Below are 18,722 nucleotides of genomic sequence, written 5' to 3'. Positions count from 1 at the left end.
GTCCATATTATTAGCATAATAAATATATTCATTGTACTATGAATATATCAATTTATTTTTATTGTTGTTGTTGTTGTTGTTATTGTAATTATTATTGTTATTATTATTATTATTATTATTATTGTTATTATTATTATTATTATTATTATTATTATTATTATTATTATTATTATTATTATTATTATTATTATTATTATTATTATTGACAGTGAATATGTAACTTCCCATCCAAAAACGGCGGTTGAATTCCCGGAATCAGTTTTCAAATCAAAATCTTTTGGACAATTAATTTCAGGATACTCTTCATCTAGGAATAATTTTTAGAAAATAAAATAACACGTAGGATTATTAGTTAGCACAAATTAAATTATTGTCAATATTATTAGCATAATAAATATATGCATTGTACTATGGATATATCAATTTATTATTATTATTATTATTATTATTATTATTATTACTGATAGTGAAAAAGTTACATTTCAGAGTCTTTTGTCTGAGTCCGAGCTTTTTCTGTAGTCAAAACAGCATCATTCAGCTGTTATTATTATTATTATTATTATTATTATTATTATTATTATTATTATTATTATAATTTTCCATTTAGATATAAGTATAATCATAACAATTACAATAATATAATTTAATAATATAATAAACAATGAATGGTTTACCAAAAACTGTCACAGTAAATGTACACAATGCAGTGTTGTCAAACGAATCTTTCGCAACACAAGTAACATTTTCTTCTACAGTTGGCCATATGATATTAAAGTGATCACCAGATTCTCTGGAGCAGTTGAGCGTTACAGGACCTGAGTTATCAGTAACTGTGACATTCCAAAATACAGTGGAATAAGGTTTTCCTAAATCTGTTAAAGCCTTGGTGATGTCTTTGGGACAATGAAACAATGGATTCACGTTATCTTAAAAAAAAATAGAAGTATAGTAAGAAAAAAATAAACTATCATTTTAAATTTATTGGATACGGTCTTGTCGACGTGGAGTGCATATCTTACCAATTACAGTCACATTAAAAGAGCAACTTGCATAATTATTAGATCCATCGGTGGAATTGTAAATCACTACATGTGTACCAATATCGAACCGATTGTTGGGTCCAAAGTTAGATTCAAGAGTCGGACTAATACCACTATTGTCAGATACAGTCGGTAACATCCAGTAAACGATTGCAGTTGCTGAATCTGGATCAGTATAGGCAGTTACATTTATGACACAATCCAAAACAGGAGGTATTAAATCTGTTAAAGAAAACATTATCATCAATGTCTTTTGTTAACTTCATAATCCAAATATCGATAAATACATCTATTTGTAGGCCTACCAAAAGTAAAAACAAACAAACATAAGACAATGTGCAATTAAAAAAAATATATATCATAAAAAAACTCAATCTCACCTAATACAATAACTTCGAAAGAACATGTTCCTACATTTCCAGCAGCGTCTGTTGCTGTATAAGTAACTACTGTAGTACCAATCTCAAACGCATGTGATTGGTTATGAGTCTGAGTTTTGCTGACCACACCCACATTATCAGTTGCATTCTCCAATGTCCAGTTAGCCGTGGAAGTTAAACTATCAAAATCTACTTCTACTGTGACATTTGTTATGTTGCATTTAAACACTGGTCTCTCATTATCTTGTTAGGAAATAAAATTTTAGTGTCTTCTTGAACATCATGTTTAAAAAACATCTAAAAATATCATCACTGGTGACATTTTAAAATGTTAAGATAATTAAAATTTTTGGTATTGAGGTATGGGGCAGCACCTACGAATCGCATTTGAAACCTTTATTACTCACTCAAAAAATGTGTGCCAGATGTATTACTTTTTCTAAATTTAGGGCTCATTCTGTACCTTTATTTAAAAAACTTAACATTTTAGACGTACTTAAGCTTCATAAATTATATATTTTGAATTTTATATCAGACTTATTTAATAACAGATTACCACATAGTTTATCTGATTATTTTGAAAATATTTGTCATGGTTATGCAACAAGGTTTAATTACGAATATAATTTAGCCATATCAAAATGCCGAACTAATTTAGATAAATTTAGAATTTCTTATATGGGTGCTAAACTCTGGAATACAATACCTGTTAAGTTAAGAGAGACTATCTTGAGGAATTTTTTTGTTTCAAAACTGAAAAAATTACTTTATTCCGAGTATGAAGATTGATGCCTATTTATTTATTTTCATTATTTTATTTATATATTTATTTTATTCTATTTTATTTATTGGGGCCAAGCTCGATTAGACTTGTCTATTTCTTGGCTCCTATTGTATACCATTTGTTCGTTTTTTGCGTATACAATAAAGAAAGAAAGAAGAAAATAAAATTGTTTAAATACATATGTTAGTGATTGCACAAGAGGCCAATGTATAGAATAGCAACTCAGACTAGAGGTAGTGGAGCAGAAGCCTCCAATATTGAAGTTTGCTCCCAAATGAGGAAAGAAAATCTAAACAAATGTCTGTAATGCCCCTTCACACTGAACTAGTTCGCACTACGTTCTGGAGAACGGGGTGGAACGGGAACGAACGGGATACGAACGGAATGGACGTAGTAGAGACCGAATACAATCTTAGTTCGAACACTATGATGGTTCAGAACGTCAACTATGTTTAAAATTCGATCGCGCTCTACCCGTTCAAAAATAGGACTGAGTAAGGTCGAGATTGTCGTATTGAAAACGGAATTGCCGTACTGCGAACATGGAACGAACCGTCAAAAACGAGCTGAACGTCGTGCGAACGGAGGAACGATAGGTGTACGATCCAATACAAATGCTGTTACGTTCCACCCTACATTCCATTACGTCTTCACTGCGTTCTTAAGCCGTGTTAACTAGTTTATACGTTTGTGATACGTTGCTATTCAGTTCTAAACAGTTCTTGCTCAGTTTTTATTCAGATCTACTCCTTTCTACTACATTGCCAGTACGTACAACCCGTTTTTAGTCAGATCTCCTCGTTTCTATTACATAGTCAATACGTTTAATCAGTTTTTAGTCAGTTCTACTCGTTTCTACTACATTTTTACTACGTCCACCCCGTTTGCAGTCGAATCAGCAAAGTTTTTGTTATAAATAGTGCAGATCAATGATGCCCTCCTCATTTGGAAATTAACTCACTGACTGAATTGTTATTGTTACAATATATTATTTGACCATGGTGTGCCAGTGTTTTGACCTTTTTTTCTTGCTCTCTTGAATTGATGGTGCCTCACTCCCTAGAACTTCCTCCTCTTTGTCTTGATCAGCAGTAAGAGTAGATGGGCCAGCATCGTCATCAGCAGGAAAATCATCTATATATTTCTTCAAGGTTCAACTCCCTTTCCTCTTCTGTTTCCTTGCTATGTTTACAATAGCAAGTACTGAATCGAAATGAGAACGGGCTAGATATGGGTCGTATTACAGCAGATCGGACTGGAAAATGACTCAGCTCCCCGTTCTGAACGTGTAAAAGACTGCCTGAGAACGCAGTGTAAACGGGCAAGACTGAGCATGAACTGGTTTGAACGGACACGTCGTAGTGCGAACCGTGTAGAAGCCTCCTAGAACAAGTTGAAACTTACTGTGAACGGGGTTGAACGGATTGAGGACGGATTGTAACTTGTTAAGAACGGACTGCAAACGACATTGAGCGTAACGTCGTCTCGTTTTAAATGTTGTGCGAACGTTGTACAAGTCGTCTGCAATCGTAATTGACTTACTTCAAACTGTGTTGTGTCGTAGTAAAAGCCAAAATTCCACGTTTGAATCCGTTCACATCCCGTTTCATGAAATTTTCAGAAAGGGCAGGAACGTTCTTCGAACTAGTTCAGTGTGAAGGGGGTATAAGTAAAACACTAAGTTGAATAACCAAATGGTAATACACTACTATACATATATTTATTAAGTTATTTACCAGACACAGATATCGTAAACAGGCATTCAGCCACATTACCATCCACATCAGTTGCAGTGTAATTAACTGTATGAGTACCAACACCAAATATATTACCAGGGTATGCTGACTGAACGACATTAACACGACCTGAGTTATCTATGGCAGTTGGTTCGTGCCAAGTTACGTTGGCATATGAAAGGCTTGGAATTGTATTTGTCTCTATATTTACTGGGCAGTTTATAAACAAGGGCATCTCTGGATCTACAAAATAGAAAATACATTTTTAAATTAGGCTAATACAAAGTAGACAAAAATGTATAGTAAAAATAATTTTGTGTAAATAATAAACAAACAATACATTATCAAGAAAAATGGAAATAAAAAAATGATTACTAACCTATAACATTCACATCAAAAGAACAAAGAGCTGTGTTACCATATGGATCAGTAGCAGTGTATACGACATTAGTTGTTGATAGAGGGAAACCTTCACCAGATGTATAAGTTGTTTCCAGGGTTACGTTGCCTGAATTGTCCGTAGCATTTGGCGCAATCCATGTTACATTCGCGTAGTGCAGCATGGTTGTAGTGTTCACATAGATGTTTCTTGGACAATTATTAATGACAGGACTTTCAGCATCTGTTAGATATATTGCTATAGTAAATACTGATTTTTAAATCAATACAGGAGGTAAATTTAATACTAAATTATTGTAGTGTTTACAAAAACTTTTAATTTGACATCTAATGAAAACCTGATATTTTACTTCTTCTGCTAAATAATATTTAAAAGACTATACATCTCAACTTTTCTTATCTCTTAAACTAATAGTCACATTTTATTTTAAAATAGTGCCTATTAGACGATTTACACCAACCCGAGCTCCACCCATCGTAAATTGGAAGTGTCAAATTATCCTTAACTTCCAAATAAAACGCCTGTGTTAATTTTATTTTATTGATGCTAAATACTTTTCCATTTTCCATTTTTAAAACAAGCGGAAAAAATATCAAGAATGAACTCGAGTTGTAACCATTGCAATGATAACGAATATAAATTTAAAATATCGTAAAGTTCACAATCTCTTAGAACTACTAGGAAATTTTAAATGTTTTTTTTAAATGTATTTACATTGCACACATTTGGCAATAGAGCCCGTGGTATTGAGCCAAGAATTACAAAAATCAGGATATCTTTTGTGAGTTTTTCCTTTAAAAGTGAGGATTTTTCTGAATAGGCGATTAAGAACTACAGTTAAAGTAATAAAACCGAACAGTCCACTGATTAATCTCAGATAAGATACAGTAGTATAATACATACTCCATGTATCGAAATGCACGGCATCGTGTCGGGATTCAATATTTCAACATTAATTATGTCATCATCAGAATCGAAAAATTATCCATATTTGCAAGCTTATATGCACAGGTACTGTACTATAAGTGTTTGACCAATCAAAACATTACCCCTAGTAGGTGATATAGCTATGAATAAACTGAAGATCAAAGCATCCTTACACTACTGATCAAAGTTACCTACAAAAACAAAGAAAGCTTATTTGAAGCTTTCAGCCAATTGTTAAGCAACGGGTGTAGCCTACATATAGCGAATGCTTCTTTAAACAATACTACAGACCAATTTTGCGAACTGTAAATAATGTTGGAATAACATTATTGACTGTATTAACTTTTGAAAGTCAAAATTTTGACAAAATATTACTTAAAAAAAAGATATGTACCTCTTACAATGACGACAAATGTACAGGTATTATTATTTCCAAATGCATCTGTTGCTGTATACTCAAGTGTTGTTGTTCCAATTACAAAAGTTTCTCCTGAGTGATTATACCTTGTACCAGGTCCTGTTAATTTTACATCATACAAAACGTCTGTGTTGTCTGTGTAGGTAACATTCCATTTGATGAATGCTGTAGGTAGTCCAACATCTGTTGTCACATTATAGTCAATTGGGCAAAGTATAACAGGATTTTCAGTATCTAAATTAAAAACAGAGTTAAAATTAAATCAAATCTTTGTTACTTATTTATTGCCTACTGTATATGTTATTATCTAAGCTGTAATTAAAAGCAATACATGTGTTGAATATCTTACACGATGTGTTTGCACTTACCCAAAACTTCTATTGTGAAATTACATGATGCTTGGTGTTCATTACAATCAGTTGCTGTATATGTTAATACATATTCACCAATTTCAAAAAGCTCTCCTGATGTATTATTTGATGTAATTCTGACATCACAGCAGTTGTCTGTTGCGTTGATTGGTTCCCAATATACAGGTGCTGTTGTTTTACCAGTTGAAGTGCTGATCTCTATCCCAGGTGGGCATAATATTACTGGATCTGCATCATCTATTGAGATAAAATCAGAAAGCTAGCTATAATATTAATTTTGAAACCGGAAACACAAAAAACAGAAAGAGCTCTAAATATTCATAAAGAACAATTCTGCACATGCATACAGTTCTATACTCTGGATCAAATTTACTATCTACCGAGGGGATAAATAACATTCTGTCAATCCAGGTATTGTTCTTTCTTTTTAAATTAAAACATTTTGCTCGGACAACAGAAATTCTTTAAACTTTATATTTTTTTTTTAAATAAACTTTAAAAGTTGAATCCTTTTGATTTATTTTTACATCAAATCATTTACATACTATGTAAATAAATCTCCGAACTGTAAAATCATAAATTATGAAAATACATAAATATATTAAACTTTTTTTCAAAACGTTGAAAATAAATTACTTAAAATTAACAATAACAAGTTATTATTAACAAATAAATAGATTAACATAGTGCTCCATGTTATAACAGTAATAAGTAAGTTGAATTAAATGTAGAATGAATGAATCTTACCATAGATTGTAACATTAAATGTACAATTGCCGGTATTTTCAAAGTTGTCTGTGGCACTGCAGGTTACAGTGGTACTGTATTCAGAAAATAAGTTCCCACTCAAATATTCACACATTGGTATAAAATTATCCCCCGAATTATCTGTAACATTTGGTGAACTCCATGTGGCAGTAGCCATGCAGTTAGAATCACCTGCTAAATTCTGGTTCCGAGGACATTCAAGCACTGGTGCTTCCTTGTCTGATAACAAAACGATAAAATATAAATCGTTTCAATGCGTTATAGATTATATTAATTTTAAAAACAATACCATGAAAGCATCGTAAATGTTATAGCATACAAGCATTTAGCATTTAGATAAGTTGTAATATTATATCATAAAATATACTGGCACACATCCACACCTTTAACCCCTCCCTAACCACCAAAATATAAATAAATAAATAAATCACAGACACATACCTCTAACATTAATAATAAATACACATTTATTCTCATTCCCATAGCAGTCGATGGCCGTGAATCCTACTTTAGTAATTCCAATATAAAATTCAGTTCCATTTGTAGCATTAAAGAACGAACTAATATCATCTCCACAACAGTTATCATTAACCACTGCAGAATTCCATGTTACCGTCGTTGTATTAACGCCTACGTCAGCGTCAATTGTGATATTGTCTGGACATTTCACAATAGGTGAAATAACATCTATGGAAGAACAGAATACAATAAATTACTTAGAAGCAGAAATACCAATTTACTCATTAAATTACAATTTATTGTAAATTCCAATTTATTATTTATTGCACATCACAGAAGCAGGTACAGTTGCAATTACTGCTAATTGTAAATTACCAATTGCTGATACAAATAATACCAAATTAACAAATTAATAATAATAATTATTTATTACTAAATACTAAACGGTTATTTATACAATTAATACTAAATGTGAGAAAACTGCGAAAAATGTCTGGAATAAAACATCCGGTTTATAAAGTCCATAGAGTAGGAAAATGTGACAGAAATTTCGATAAAAAACACTTCCTAATAATCATAGCATTAATGAAAATACCTACCGACAATATAAAAATTAAATAAGCAAGTGCCAGTGTTGTTTGCCATGTCTGTCGCATTACAGCTAACTGTGTAGTTGCCCAATGGAAATATACCTTGGGTTACGTTACAAAACACAATCAAATCACGTTCATAGTTATCTGTTACTGCCACTGTCCAGTTCACATATGATTGGCAATCCTCATTAGCATAAAATGTGAGATCAGAACAGTTTAAGGCAGGAGCTTCACAATCTAAATAAAAAAATATAATATATAATATGTAGAAATAGAAATAATGTAGGCCTAAAATAGAACTAATTATTTCTGATACAAATACAATGAAATGTGTACATTACCTAAAATTACAATAGAAAAAGCACATGATGCACTTTTTACCCTACAATCTGTGGCTGTATATCTTACTACAGTTTCACCAATTTTAAAGTCCTCTCCTGATGAATAATTAGACTTTATTTCAACATTTCCAGTTGCGTTGATTGGTTCCCAAAATACTGGAGACGTAATGTAACCAGTTACAGCACAAATCTCTATGTCAGCTGGACAAGATATGGCTGGGTCTTCACCATCTATTTAAATAGAAAATAGTGAACTTATAGATAAACTCCAAGTCATTATGAATAAATTTTTTGTACTGGAGATTTGTTATAGGCCTACTGCCATAAAAGTCTAATAAACTTTGAAATAAAAATGAACGCAATAAATAAACTTCAATAAGTTATTAATTCTCAATTAAAAATTAAAACTAGAAAGAAAAAACAAAAACAAAATAAAAAAAAACAGAAATTTAAAAAAAATATATATAAAAAGAAACTTTTTCCCCAAAAATACAGACTGTATTTATTTTAATTGAGCAATTAATTATTAATTTTTATTCAAAGATTTAAGATTGTTTTTTTTTATTTCTCTTTTGGGCAATAATTAAGCTATTGTATTTCAGGCGGTCAAAATCTCACGAATTTAAAACTAAACCACTAGAATTAGGAATATTATATTTAAACACCAAACTATCTTGACACTTCACATGTTAATATTTTCTATATTACCATATATGATGATGATCGTAAAGGTACAATTAGCAATGTTGTCATAGTTGTCGTTCGCAGTGCAGGTTACAATGGTACTGGGATAAGAAAATGTGCTTCCATTCACATAATCACATACTGGTATAAAAGTATCCCCAGAATTGTCAGTGACAATCGGTAAGGTCCATGTGACATTTGCAAGACAATTTTCATTATCTGTTACATCTTGGCTTGGTGGACATTCAATTACCGGAGGTTCACAATCTATACAAATTTAGAATCAACAAACAAAATATGCAAATATCTTTAAATTAATCATTTCAATCATTATAATAACATAAATTTGTAAACTTATTATGTTTGCATTAATATAAATGAGTTCGAAATACCTTCAACTTCAACGGTAAATTGACAGTAGCCAGTATTACCATTACAATCCATTGCCGTATATTCTACTATGTAAACTCCAATATAAAAAATGTCTCCACTGCTGTAGTTACTAGTTGTGCTGATGTTACTACAACAATTGTCAGTTGTATTGACTCCCTCCCAAGTGACATTAACTGAATAACTGTTTACATCTGTGCACACCCTAATGTCATCTGGACAAGTGATATTCGGGGCTGTTTTATCTGTGATAAAATTATTAACTTGTAATCATTAATAATAACAATCGTCTTTTTCAAAAAATAAAAATAATATGAATCTGCATTTGAAATTTCCAATACACATAGTCTCACAAAATGTAGAACTATGTAATTGTAACTTTTGTTGCTTTTAAAATTGTATGTGTGTGTACTTTTTGTACAACTGATAAATACAACAACAAAATAAATGTAATCATTATAATTATACGTTAAGTCGTAGTTGCAGTTAATAGGTAGTTTTCGCCGCACGACATTAACCTTAACGTTAACTGATGACGTCATAATTTAGGATAATTTTAGGATTTTACGTGCTCGACGTACATTAGTTACGGAATTGCGCATGCGTATTTCGATTTGTTTACAGAAGGGGCGGAGCATTTGCGTTGCATGTTGGGTTAAAGTTAAATTCCTACACCGAAAACTACCTAATATCAATAGCAATTTGGCAAATAGTACAGTACTTAATATGCCTGATGCATTTGACTTCTTACAGAGTAAATGGCGCTTATGAGTAAGGTATTTTTTATTACTTTGGTCATGAATTGTGTCACAAATATTCAGAAGGACAGAAAACGCTCAAATTTATCGCAATATAACGTCTGATGTACTGCTAAAACAAGCTTGCTTTCTAATAATCTTGCTGTATCCCATAAAAATCTGTATGGTTACATATGCATAATACTCACCAAAAATATAAACATCGAATGAGCAATTTCCAGTGTTTCCTGTCGTATCTGAAGCATTACAATTGACTGTGTAGTTGCCCATTGAAAATATTCCCTCACTTTGGTTGCAAAATATAGGTACATCACTGATATAGTTATCACTTGCTGTTACTCCACTCAAGTTTACATAAGAATTACAACTATTATCAGCATTGTATGTGAGGTCAGAACAATTCAAGACAGGCGCTTCACAATCTAAAGTAACAATAGATGTTTCATTTAATTTCCTTTTCTTTATGAACGAGCGTCAATGATATGCCAATAAGTGAACTTAAACGCTGTCTTACGTGGCATATCCATTTAACAACAAGGGACTTAATGGACCAGCATCTTCTCGGAGGATGTATTGGGTTCTTTAAAGTGCACACGAGCCAAATGCGTACACTGGGCCTACGGTTTAAAGTCCTTATCCGAGAAGACTTGTTCAACCACAGGAACCATTGGCAAGTGAGCCGTTCGAACCAGCGCCGATATTACAGCTGAAGAATATGGTGCCCTGACTTAATCGCTCGGCCAATCAACTCCACTAAATATACGTTTAAGGTTTAAAAAATTAAAGTATTTGAAGGCCACATCAAATGTGTATACTCACCCAAGACAACAACGGTAAAATTGCAAGATGCACTGTTTTCACCACAGTCTGTTGCTGTGTATGTTACTACAGTTTCACCAATTTCAAATTCCTCTCCTGATGTATAATTAGATGTTATGTTGACATAGTTAGTTGCATTTATTGTTTCCCAAGTTACAGGTGTTGTTTTGTAACCAGTTAAAGCACATATCCATATGTCTGATGGACAAGATATGACTGGGTCTTCATCATCTAGATAAACAGAAAACGGGTTATAAATTTGTTGTGAACCTGTATAATTTGTTTATATATATATATCAGCTTGAAAGAGCTAGCGGTTTTTCATAATGTATTTATTTTTTCATAATATTTATAATATGAGAGTTTTTAACTCCAGTACCATTGTTAATTACCATTTACCACGGTGAATAATGTGATAGTTTTAATTTGTTTATATAAGTGATTTATTAAAAGAAAAAAAAATTCTCTTTTTTAAGGACTTATAACTGTTACCAGGATAGGATGCTGACTAGTCTAAGCCGTCTGGCCTGAATGAACCTTGTGTATATGAGGTATTGTTAGGCTAATTAAAAGTTTAGAAGCTCTAAACATGCTCAGAAGTGTATCATGTATTGAAATCTGTAAAGGGTGTTGAATTTGTACTTAAAATCAAAAATATCTTTTTGTGAACAATACATTTTTATTTTGTATACGTAAGTAAGTAAGTATATAAATAATTTTAGTACGCTAATTATTTTATAACTTCATTCTAATTTGTTTTTTGTAATTTTATTTATTTTTTATATGCAGTTTGACATGGATTATGTAGTGTTCATTGTAATACTAAAAAAAGTCACATCAATTTAAATTTATCTATTTTGTGAAAATACCTTATATGTTAACAAACAGACGAGTTTTCATTGGTAGAATATTTAGTTTTTAAGTATGACTGATTTGCATGACAAGTGAAATTATTACCCCTATTTCTGAATTTCTTTTATAGTACCGTAATTCTCACCTATGCCTAACTATATGCCTAGCATTGATGTACTCCCAAAGCATATTTTGTTTATCTTTGTTTACGGTTGATTAACTCCCAACTTCAATTGAAACAGTGAGGAGGTTTCACTTCGAAATATGTCTGAGCATGTGAACATTGTGCTTATCGGCCTCATAAGTGTAAAAATACCACACATCATGCTCATTTAGGCTAGTAGATTTAGACCTGCCAGCTTCCTACCCTGGTAACACTTATAAGTGCTTGTCTGTATCATATATGAATCTCCATTAGAAAATTGTGTATATAATCGTCTCATACCAAAAACGTTTTCGAAAGCTTATACCTTAACAATCACATCAGCATAAAATATATATTACCATAGACAATAATTGTAAAGGTACAATTGTCAGTGTTGTCATGATTATCAGTAGCATTGCAGGTTACAATGGTGCTGAAATAAGAAAAAGTGCTTCCATTCACATAATCACATATTGCGTTGAAACTATTTCCAGAGTTGTCAGTAACAGTCGGGATTGACCAAGTGACATTTGCCAGGCAATTGTCATCACCTCTTACATTTTGACTTAGTGGACATTCAACTACGGGTGGTTCACAATCTAAAGGATCAAAACAGATCATCAATGTTACTGCCTGAAATATAAATTAACAACCATGATAGTAATTTGTAATATCCAACTATTGAAATTTCGACATTCGTCATATATATTCTTATTTTTACATAATTTAAACAAAATTAAACCTACTCTACCTGTAACTTCAACAGTAAATTGACAGTATCCAGTATTGTTATTACAATCGGTTGCTGCATAACCTACAGTGTATACACCAAGAGTCAACATATTTCCACTCGTGTAGTTGGTAGTTATATTTACGTCACTACAACAGTTTTCAGTTACATTGGCTTCTTCCCAGGACACATTAAATGAAGCAATTCCTACAGCTGTGCACACCATAATATCATCTGGGCAAGTGACTTTTGGGGACGTGTCATCTGTGACGCATTAAAATACCATAATTAATATTAACAATTTGTTTTTGATGTGAACAATTGCTTTAACTAGTCTTATAAACAAAAACATACGGTAAATCAATATTAATGGTTTCAAATTTATGTTCTTCGCACTAAAATAAGTAAAGTTTGAAAGTTCATGCCGAGTATTTAAAACATCCTTTATTTTTTCAGAAAATTGCGTTTAAGCTAATATTAACATATTTCCACTTGTGTAGTTGGTAGTTAGATTTACGTCACTACAACAGTTTTCAGTTACATTGGCTTCTTCCCAGGACACATTAAATGAAGCAATTCCTACAGCTGTGCACACCATAATATCATCTGGGCAAGTGACTTTTGGGGACGTGTCATCTGTGACGCATTAAAATACCATAATTAATATTAACAATTTGTTTTTGATGTGAACAATTGCTTTAACTAGTCTTATAAACAAAAGCATACGGTAAATCAATATTAATGGTTTCAAATTTATGTTCTTCGCACTAAAATAAGTAAAGTTTGAAAGTTCATGCCGAGTATTTAAAACATCCTTTATTTTTTCAGAAAATTGATATTAAGTATGTCACTAACAAAACCTAACTCACCATATATAAAAACAGTAAAAGTACAATTGCCAGTGTTGTCATAATTATCAGTTGCATTACAGGTTACAATGGTGCTATAATCCGAAAATGTGCTCCCATTCACATAATCGCACACTGAGTTTAAATTATCCCTAGAGTTGTCTGTGACATTTGGTGACATCCAGCTGGCAGTGGCCATGCAACCAGAATCACCTCTTAAGTTTTGGTTCAAAGGACATCCAAGTATTGGTGCTTCATTGTCTAAAAAGGAAATATCAATTAAAAATAATAAAAAAAAAGTTTGTATTTAATGTTCTTTCAATTTTAATTTATAAGTTCAACAAACAGCTAGAATGTCAGTTGTATTTAATTACAACTTAGTTTTGAACATTATTTAGATACAGCTGGATATTTTCAAATAATCAAATTGTTCGATTTATGGGTTCTGGCAAACTTCTGTTTACTGATAAGGAAAAGATAAAAATAATGTAGTACCTTCAACAATAATACTGAAAACACATTCATTCTTGTTGCCATAGCAATCCAAAGTGATGTATACTACATCAGTAATTCCAATAGTAAAATAAGTACCATTTGTAGCATTAGAGTACAAAATAATATCTCCACAACAGTTGTCAGTAGTAACTGCAGAGTTCCATGAAACTGCTGCTGTATTAACACTTGCGTCGGCATATACGACAATATCCTCTGGGCACGTCAAGTTAGGTGACTTAAGATCTATTATATAGAAAAACAAATCACCAACAATTGAATATACAGTACATTGAATAATTAAATTTTCTTATATTTTGATGGTCTTACGGATATCTTCACTCCATGGGGGTTAATTTTGTTAACCTACATCATCTTTTCATTGATTTTTTTGTTGGATAAATCTGATGTAGAATCAAAAGATAAATGTTCCTTAAACCAATACATTTGGACTTTAAAATGCATGCTCAATCAAGTTAAAAAACTCCATCCTTTTTTTACTTTGTCATTTCAAACACTTAAGCATTTGTATAACAGAGACTTTGTCATTTTGATACACTTGGGCTTTTGTATAACAGAAAGCTCAATGACAAGCTCTCCTCGAGACGAACAAGCTTTAGTTCATTTACATAACACACCACCTGATCATTCATTTCTTCACGTTCTTCATTTAATTGGTTAGTCTGGAGATGTTAGCGTGATCACACGTATGGGGTTTTAGGTCACTCTTTTGATGTTGAAAATTATAGGTCTTCCGATATTAGAGTTTATTCCGATATTTAAATTGTATGTTGCTTTTTCACTGATAAATCTTCTATCCAACTGTCTAAACTACATAACCGTGGCGTAAAGCCCGTGGGCAGCGCCAGGCCCCACTCAAAAGGGGACCCGAAGGGGGCCCTGAACCCTCCTACTATTACATAGCACTTTACTACCGATCTTTAAGAGTGGCGTACCACATGTGCTATCTAGGGCCCTGTCCCAGTCGAAATGTGAACAGGCCAGGGGGTCTTTACGACTACCCAGCACTGTTCTATATCTCTTCTCTATATGGTAATTTTTCTGTAATTTTCAAAATATAAAATACTCCAAAATCCCACAAACATTGTGGGCAAATGAACTTAAATGATCACAAAACAGATGTTTTGCACATTACATCTAGACACCCCAAAGACCAATAAAGCCTTCATGTATTCGTTTTGATGATAAGTCCATCAATAGTGTCCCTGGTGCTCGTAGTCGTAGAGTTATGATAGATGACATATGTTATTACTTAATAATCATGTAACTAATATCTGTCGTTCATCCAACTTTTCTATATACACATAGATAAGGCACAACAGGCTGAGGGTCTGTTATCTTAGATTATCTTATTATTATTTTATTTATAACGTCAGGAAGCAAAGTGTTATATTTATAAAGTTATACCAATAGCAAAAACTGCAGCAGCAGTTGCCACAACAACGGAAGCAGTTATAATGCTAATAATAATTTTAACAATAATGATATTAATCATAATAATAATAATAATAATAATAATAATAATAATAATAATAATAATAATAATAATAATGTTAATCATTGTTCTGAGTATTCTAATAAAATAATAGCAATAATAAATTGAACATGCCACATACAATTCAATATCATATTCATGATATCAGATTATATTTACCAATAATATAGAAATCGAATGAGCAATTTCCAGTGTTTCCTGAATTGTCCGTTGCATAACAGTTCACTGTGTAGTTGTTAAATGGAAATATACCTTCAGTTAGGTTACATGATACAGTTACATTGCTATCGTAATTATCCGTCGCTGTCACATCCGTCCAGTTTACAAACGATTTGCAACTATCATCTGCTTCAAATTGTAGATCATGAGAACAGTTTAATACTGGAGCCTCACAATCTGAATTTAAATATAAACATAAATAAATTACGAACACACTCATGACATAACTGATTAATGCTGATACAAATACATTAGAGTCTATATTTACCTAATACCATGATAGTGAAATTGCAGGATGCACTGTTATCATTACAATCAGTTGCTGTATATTCTACTAAATGTTCACCAATTATGAACGTATCTCCTTGTTTATAAATTGACGTTATGTTGATTTTTTCACAGCAGTTATCAGTTACGTTGATTGAATCCCAAGAGACAGGAGTTATTGTTGAACCAGTAAGAGCAATATATATATATATATATATATATATTCATATATATATTATTATTATTATTATTATTATTATTACTATCATCATCATCATCCTCATCATCGTCGTCATCGTCATCATAATCATTATTATAAAACACGTTGTTTATTTCCTGCCGTCACATTCAACTATAGTGAAATTCATTTATAATGGGCGTTGCGAATGTGACAAAGGATAATCTAACTAGGCGTAGTTGTTTTCATGTAATGTGTTAATACACTAGAAGACTCTTTTAACCTTTCTAATAGAGCAGGGGTGCGCCAGGATTTTCCCGGCGTGGGTGGGAGGGGGACACGGTCCCCGACAGGGGACCGATGCCCCGACGAGGGGTCAGATTTCCCCGACGAAAGCAAAGTGGGCGTGGTCTAGCTTCGATTTAAATGTTTCGAGAGTGGTTCAGGGGGCGAAGCCCCGAAAATTTTGACAATTTATGGGTTTCAAAGGCTTATTTAATTGATTTTAGAGTCTACTAATATGTAGAAATTACATATAATTTTTTTCCCCAACGAATTGTTCTTTTTCTCCCCGACGGCACTGCCCTCCGGTCCCCGCTGGCGCCACCCCTGGAAAAGAGTGACTTTTTGCAGTGTGGCTATGTCGATTTCCATAGCTTTTCAGTCTAATCAATTAGGTTCCATAATCTACAATATATTCTTTTGTTTATTATTATGTATATTTTTTATACCACTTAATATTTATATTTTAAACTGCATCAATGGTTGTTTAATCACTACGACTATTACAGCATACATAAAACTTAAATTAAACATGTAATTTATCAGTAGCAAAGGGCGTCACGAATTTGACAAAGGACAATCTAGTTGTGTTCATAAAGTTTAAATATAGTAGAAGACTCTTTAATAATTTGAACACCGTGTGGATATGTCGATTTCAATATCTATTCAATCTAATGTATTAGGTTCCATTATCTACAATATTTTGGTTTGTTTATTATTATATACATTTTATATAATACCTAATATTTATATTTTAAAAATATCAATTGTTGTTTAATCACTATGCCTATTGCAGAAGCTATATTATAGCATTAATAAAACTTAAGTAAACATGTACTTTATCAGTAGCATATTTTAAACACGAGAACAGTAGTGTCTCTTACAATTTATAATTCACAATTCGACTATAATTTTATTTTATGATTGAGATGCTAAGGTGATGTGACGTGGGCTAATTATTTATTTTGTTAACCTAATATCTTAAAAATAAAGTAACAACTAACGGTCTAACATAGCGTATTGTAAAACTACCTAAACAACCTGACTTACCAAGAAAGGAGATAATTTCAATCAACACAAACAATTTTATATATTTTTTTTGGCACTATAAGCAATACTCACAAATGTTCTGGCTTCAATAAAGTGCAGTTAGTTGTGCAAATTGTGACTAATTATTTATTTAATTATTTGAAAAAAAAATATTTAAAAAACAACATTCAGACATAAAATATTAAATCTTGTTTTACCATATATTGTTACTGCAAAGGTACAATTGCCAGTGTTTTCATAATTGTCCGTGGCATTGCAAGTTACAATGGTAGGCCTACTGAATTCAGAAAATGTGCTCCCATTTACGTAATCACACACTGGTATTAATATATCCCCAGAGTTGTCCGTTACATTCGGTAACATCCAGGTCGACGTTGCCATGCAGTAAGAATCACCTCTCAAGTATTGGTTCGGGGGACATTTAAGTACCGGCGGTTCATTGTCTAAACAAAACAAATCATAACTTAAATTACACTCACTAATAAAACTTCATTAAGCGATTTACTTAAAAAGTATAATCCTGTAGTTTTATACTTGAACAAAATAAAATGTAGTTACGTTTGAGCGTGAAGGTAAAAAAATGTATAGATAGATAAGAAATTATACCTTCAACATTGATACTAAATACGCAATCATCCTTGTTTCCAAAACAGTCCACAGCTAAGAATATTACTTTAGTAATTCCAATACTAAATTCAGTTCCATTAGTATAATTTGAGGACAAATAATTATCATAACAACAGTTATCAGCAACAACTGCAGAGTCCCATGTTACTATTGCTGTTTTCATGCCTACGTCAGTATCAATAGTAATATTTTCCGGGCATACGACGTTGGGTGGAGTAAAATCTGTTTATTATTACAAAACAAAGTAAAAACACAAGAAATTTAGTATATTTTACTAGTTTAATAATGTATATATTATTGTTATATAATTTCTTTAGATTTCTTAATATTCAATTGTCAGTTAAGTAAACGTGACACAACTTTAAAATCAACGATCATTCTCATTTTATATGAATATACGTACCAAACATGTAAACACTGAAGGAGCAATTGCCAGTATTGCCTGCTCTGTCGGTTGCATTACAGTTCACGGTATAATTGTTGAATGAAAATATACCTTCAGTTGGTTTACAAAACACAGTTAAGTCGCTATCATAATTATCAGATGCAGCTACATCAGTCCAGTTTACATAGGAAGTACAATTATCATCTACATCAAATACGAGGTCTTCTGAACAATTTAAGACAGGAGCTTCACAATCTGAAAAT

General features: G+C 32.0%; 1 protein-coding gene across 1 annotated transcript in view; it reads right to left on the bottom strand.

The window, feature by feature from the left end:
* LOC117115806 overlaps window positions 1–18,722 on the bottom strand; it is a 63,433-nt gene that overhangs the window by 13,583 nt on the left and 31,128 nt on the right. Inside the window, exons 31-54 of the mRNA XM_033260076.1 lie at window positions 18,478–18,714; window positions 18,054–18,296; window positions 17,645–17,890; window positions 15,704–15,847; window positions 13,939–14,181; window positions 13,465–13,704; window positions 13,121–13,231; window positions 12,617–12,859; window positions 12,225–12,464; window positions 10,869–11,099; window positions 10,238–10,471; window positions 9,294–9,536; window positions 8,926–9,168; window positions 8,218–8,448; window positions 7,883–8,113; window positions 7,266–7,511; window positions 6,804–7,043; window positions 6,054–6,293; window positions 5,662–5,919; window positions 4,320–4,562; window positions 3,941–4,183; window positions 1,421–1,663; window positions 1,020–1,262; window positions 675–926 (exon numbers count right to left, since the gene is read on the bottom strand). Of these exons, the coding sequence (XP_033115967.1) occupies window positions 675–926; window positions 1,020–1,262; window positions 1,421–1,663; window positions 3,941–4,183; window positions 4,320–4,562; window positions 5,662–5,919; window positions 6,054–6,293; window positions 6,804–7,043; window positions 7,266–7,511; window positions 7,883–8,113; window positions 8,218–8,448; window positions 8,926–9,168; window positions 9,294–9,536; window positions 10,238–10,471; window positions 10,869–11,099; window positions 12,225–12,464; window positions 12,617–12,859; window positions 13,121–13,231; window positions 13,465–13,704; window positions 13,939–14,181; window positions 15,704–15,847; window positions 17,645–17,890; window positions 18,054–18,296; window positions 18,478–18,714 (5,568 nt within the window). The remainder of the gene's footprint in view (window positions 1–674; window positions 927–1,019; window positions 1,263–1,420; window positions 1,664–3,940; window positions 4,184–4,319; window positions 4,563–5,661; window positions 5,920–6,053; window positions 6,294–6,803; window positions 7,044–7,265; window positions 7,512–7,882; window positions 8,114–8,217; window positions 8,449–8,925; window positions 9,169–9,293; window positions 9,537–10,237; window positions 10,472–10,868; window positions 11,100–12,224; window positions 12,465–12,616; window positions 12,860–13,120; window positions 13,232–13,464; window positions 13,705–13,938; window positions 14,182–15,703; window positions 15,848–17,644; window positions 17,891–18,053; window positions 18,297–18,477; window positions 18,715–18,722) is intronic.

Source organism: Anneissia japonica, unplaced genomic scaffold (assembly GCF_011630105.1).
Source record: "Anneissia japonica isolate Jap-2015-1 unplaced genomic scaffold, ASM1163010v1 scaffold483_len1788099_cov177, whole genome shotgun sequence".
NCBI classification, from domain to species: domain Eukaryota; kingdom Metazoa; phylum Echinodermata; class Crinoidea; order Comatulida; family Comatulidae; genus Anneissia; species Anneissia japonica.
This window is presented reverse-complemented; position numbering and strand designations above follow the sequence as displayed.